This window comes from Lathyrus oleraceus, chromosome 3, assembly GCF_024323335.1.
Source record: "Lathyrus oleraceus cultivar Zhongwan6 chromosome 3, CAAS_Psat_ZW6_1.0, whole genome shotgun sequence".
Lineage (NCBI taxonomy): Eukaryota > Viridiplantae > Streptophyta > Magnoliopsida > Fabales > Fabaceae > Lathyrus > Lathyrus oleraceus.
Window position 1 is genome coordinate 531,380,141 of NC_066581.1, and position 3,512 is coordinate 531,383,652.

The 3,512-nt window shown below is 29.4% G+C and overlaps 1 protein-coding gene across 1 annotated transcript; it reads right to left on the minus strand.

The window, feature by feature from the left end:
* Positions 1–2,304: 2,304 nt before the first annotated feature.
* On the minus strand, positions 2,305–2,839 carry LOC127130350 (uncharacterized). The gene is made up of 2 exons (XM_051059375.1): positions 2,756–2,839; positions 2,305–2,639 (listed from the first exon to the last, which is right to left on the minus strand). Exons 1-2 carry the CDS (start codon positions 2,811–2,813, stop codon positions 2,350–2,352), a joined length of 348 nt encoding a protein of 115 aa, XP_050915332.1. The 5' UTR covers positions 2,814–2,839; the 3' UTR covers positions 2,305–2,349.
* Between the last annotated feature and the right edge of the window lie 673 nt (positions 2,840–3,512).

A 3,512-nucleotide genomic window follows, 5' to 3' on the forward strand; every position in this document is an offset into this window, starting at 1 on the left:
ACATCCCAGATCCCCCAGCTAGCCTAGGAGAATGGCATCTGCACAAATTTAACGATCAATGGAACTTCAATCCATGGCAAAGCTTCGCAAGATCGGAGTGTCGCAAATGGAAGCACCGCCATGACCATGTCTTAACTGACGCAATCATGCCAACTAAAGAAAAACCAAGTCGTACTTATATGGCTTGGTAGAGATCAGTTGGTTTTCAGTTCATCACCGAGGATATGTACTTGTACGACCCACGCCATATGCCTTACACACTTGACACCTCAACATTAAACCCCCAATAATAGTGTCAGACCAGATACACACAACCCCTTGTCCGCCAAACGTTCCGTTCAACCAACACACAAACATACAACCAAAATATGTCATACACCCAACCCTAATACCAAGAGCATACCCCATACCACCACCAATAAATTGACCATCAACCTGAGACCCAACATCGCTTTGCACCCACCCCATCACCTTACCAAAGTCGCCTTAGCTAGAACACCCAACGATCATTCAACACCAACCGCCTCTCCTCCTACCATAACCAAGAAGCCCAAACCTCACAAAACCAAAACATCCAATAACCCTATCTCTACCAAACACCCCAACAACCTTTCCAACCTTTCCTCGACGCATCGTTCACACCCGTGTCTCCCTTCAACCGTCCTGGTCGCCCATCAATGAGTCAACCACAATCCAATTTCTCTGGTATGGTTCATGAGCTCAGATACGACGGTACACCATCAATGTATACTGAAGACTATGCCGACTTGTCTGACTACCTCAACAAACCATCTCCTGCAGTTGGTAGTGACGCTCCTGGCCCCTCAGATGCTCAAACACTAGTGGTGAATCATCAACGTGGGTTAGGGCCACGAGTTAGGGTAGCTAGGGGATGTAGGACCGGAGGTCGGTTAGGTGATCCCGGTCATCACCATTAGACTTTTTTGTGTAAACAGAAAATTTTATTAATATCAATTGATCCTATTTCAAACTTGTCTATCACGTATACCATTTACAAAAAAATAAATTGCATTTTACATTGAGGTGCCAATCCAATTGGCGCCTCCTCTCAAGTAATACACATGGGCGTCAATTGGATTGGCTTGGGTACATGCCTTAGCCAATTCAATTGGCGCCTCCATTCAAGTATTTAAGAGGATTCGCCAATTGAATTGGCGTCTCCTCCTAAAAGTGGGGTAGTTTGTGATTTTTTTTGAAACTAGGGATATTTTGGGAATTTCCTTGAAAAAGTGGATTTTTTTTGTAAAAAAATCCTTATAAGTGGTCGCATGTGAATATATATATATATATATATATATATATGATATATATATATATATATATATATATATATATATATATATATATATATATATATATATATATATATATATATATATATATATATATATATATATATATATATATAATGGAAATAAGAAAAAGTTTTTTTAATTTATTCTAAATTATAGTCTTTGAATTTAATTTAATCTAATAATTAAATTTTATTTTTTATTTAATTAACCATTAAATTAGATTCAATAAGATAAAACTAAATAAATTTTTTAGAAATATGAATTTATGGTTTAGGGGAGAGTTTATTTAAAATTTTAAAAGGGGAGAAGAGGTAGATGAAAGGACCAAAGTCCCTCATAAACTACTTTTTGATTCTCACGATTTAGAGTTTTTGGAGGGGGAGGGGTTTCATTTTAATTATAGTTATATTTAGATATTTATCTTTATTTATTTATTTATTTAAATATAAATTTAACTTACTAAAATATTAAAAAAATTATTTTGAATAAATTTTTTTATTTTTTTTATTTTTAAATCTTCATCACTATATGTGTTTAAATTTATTTATTTTATTTATTTATATTTTAATGTTACTTTTTAATTATCTTACTATTTTTGTTTATAATTTTTTTTGTTAGATTTTATTCTATTTGATAACTTTTTTAAAATTAGATTTTATTTTATTGTATTCAATGAACAAATGTAATTTAAAAGAAATTAATTAATTTTATTCTATTCGATAAGTTTTTTTAAAATTAGATTTTATTTTATTGTATTCAATGAACAAATGTAATTTAAAAAAAATAAATTCATTTTAAAATACTTTGCATTCCCTTTTGTTAAACATTAATTTAAAAAAAAATCAATTATTATCAGCATATAGACAAAACCGACAAAGTAGACAGATTAAGAATTAAATTGAACACAAAAATAATGTTAAATCTTTGTGAATAATACACTAAATGAAAATAATAATAAGAAAATATAAAAGAAGAAATTGTGAAAATCAATAGACAAACATTTTTTTTATTAATAAAAAGATGATCCAAAACCCTAAGGACATGAAATTTGAGAAGAAATTGGAATAAATAAAAACCTAGAATTCGAAACATAGGTGAAGCTGACAACAGAAGAAAAATGAAGTGGTTCTCCTTGTAAGAGAAGACAATCTTCACTAAATATTGCTGGATCAACAGGTTGACTTGATTTAAATCCATCGCAATTGAACTTCACTTGTGATTGACTGCAACTACAACGGTTGGTTACACTAACGTTGTACCTTGAGGCTGATGTTTTGAATTCTGAAACACGAATGTCACTCAAAGAACAAGGTTGTCCATAAGCTGCAATCTCAACCATGAATTAAACATCAAAATAATGAAAGTAAAAAAATCAAATAATTAACAAAAACTCTAACTCAAGATATTGTTCATGCTACAAACTATGAAATGTATAATACCTTGGAAAGATAGGGCAAGGAAGAGAGTGAGGGGGATAATATTGAAAATAGAAGCCATTTGAGATTTGAGTTTAAATATGTAAAATAGGGTTTCTTTGATAGAAAAGTGGACATTGTCACACTATTTATACTAATGGAACAAAAAATTAGCAAATATTTTTTGAATATATTATGGAAACATATTAAATAAAAAATGATAATTTTATCTATTTAGCCGAACAATATAGTATTATAATTTAATATGTTGTAATCTTTCTAAATTTGGTTTTTAATTTCTTAAAATATTTTTTGTCAAATGATTATTTAAAAAATTTTCATCCATATTTTTGGTCCCTCGTGTAATTTAGCGGCGATTTTTACAACTTAACAACTGAATTAGTGACGGTTTTAGCAACGATTTATTACTTAGCAATTGAACTAATAATAATTTTAACGACAATTTTAGTATTAGAGACCAAAAGTGTGTATGAAAAATTTTGAGAGGACTATTCGTTGAAGAAAATATTTTAAATGACTAAAAATAAAATTTGAGATATTTAGGGAAACCACAAACATCTAATATGATCAAAACGAGAATATATTATTGAAATTAAAACATTCTCACATGGATTTCTTAGTCAAAACTATTATACATTGAACATGATATTTTTTATAATATTTTAAATTATAAAATACTATAATAATAAACTTTACAAAACATATAAGAATTTTCTATTATAAAAAACTTTCTAGAGATCAAATTTTTAATTATTTTTTG

What these genes read in the sequence shown, in the direction of transcription:
- LOC127130350 (XM_051059375.1), bottom strand. Translation starts at nt 2,813, where the DNA reads ATGGCTTCTATTTTCAATATTATCCCCCTCACTCTCTTCCTTGCCCTA. An exon ending in CCTTGCCCTATCTTTCCAAG is followed by an intron (nt 2,640 to 2,755) that starts GTATTATACATT and finishes TTGAGATTGCAG; the next exon opens with CTTATGGACAACCTTGTTCT.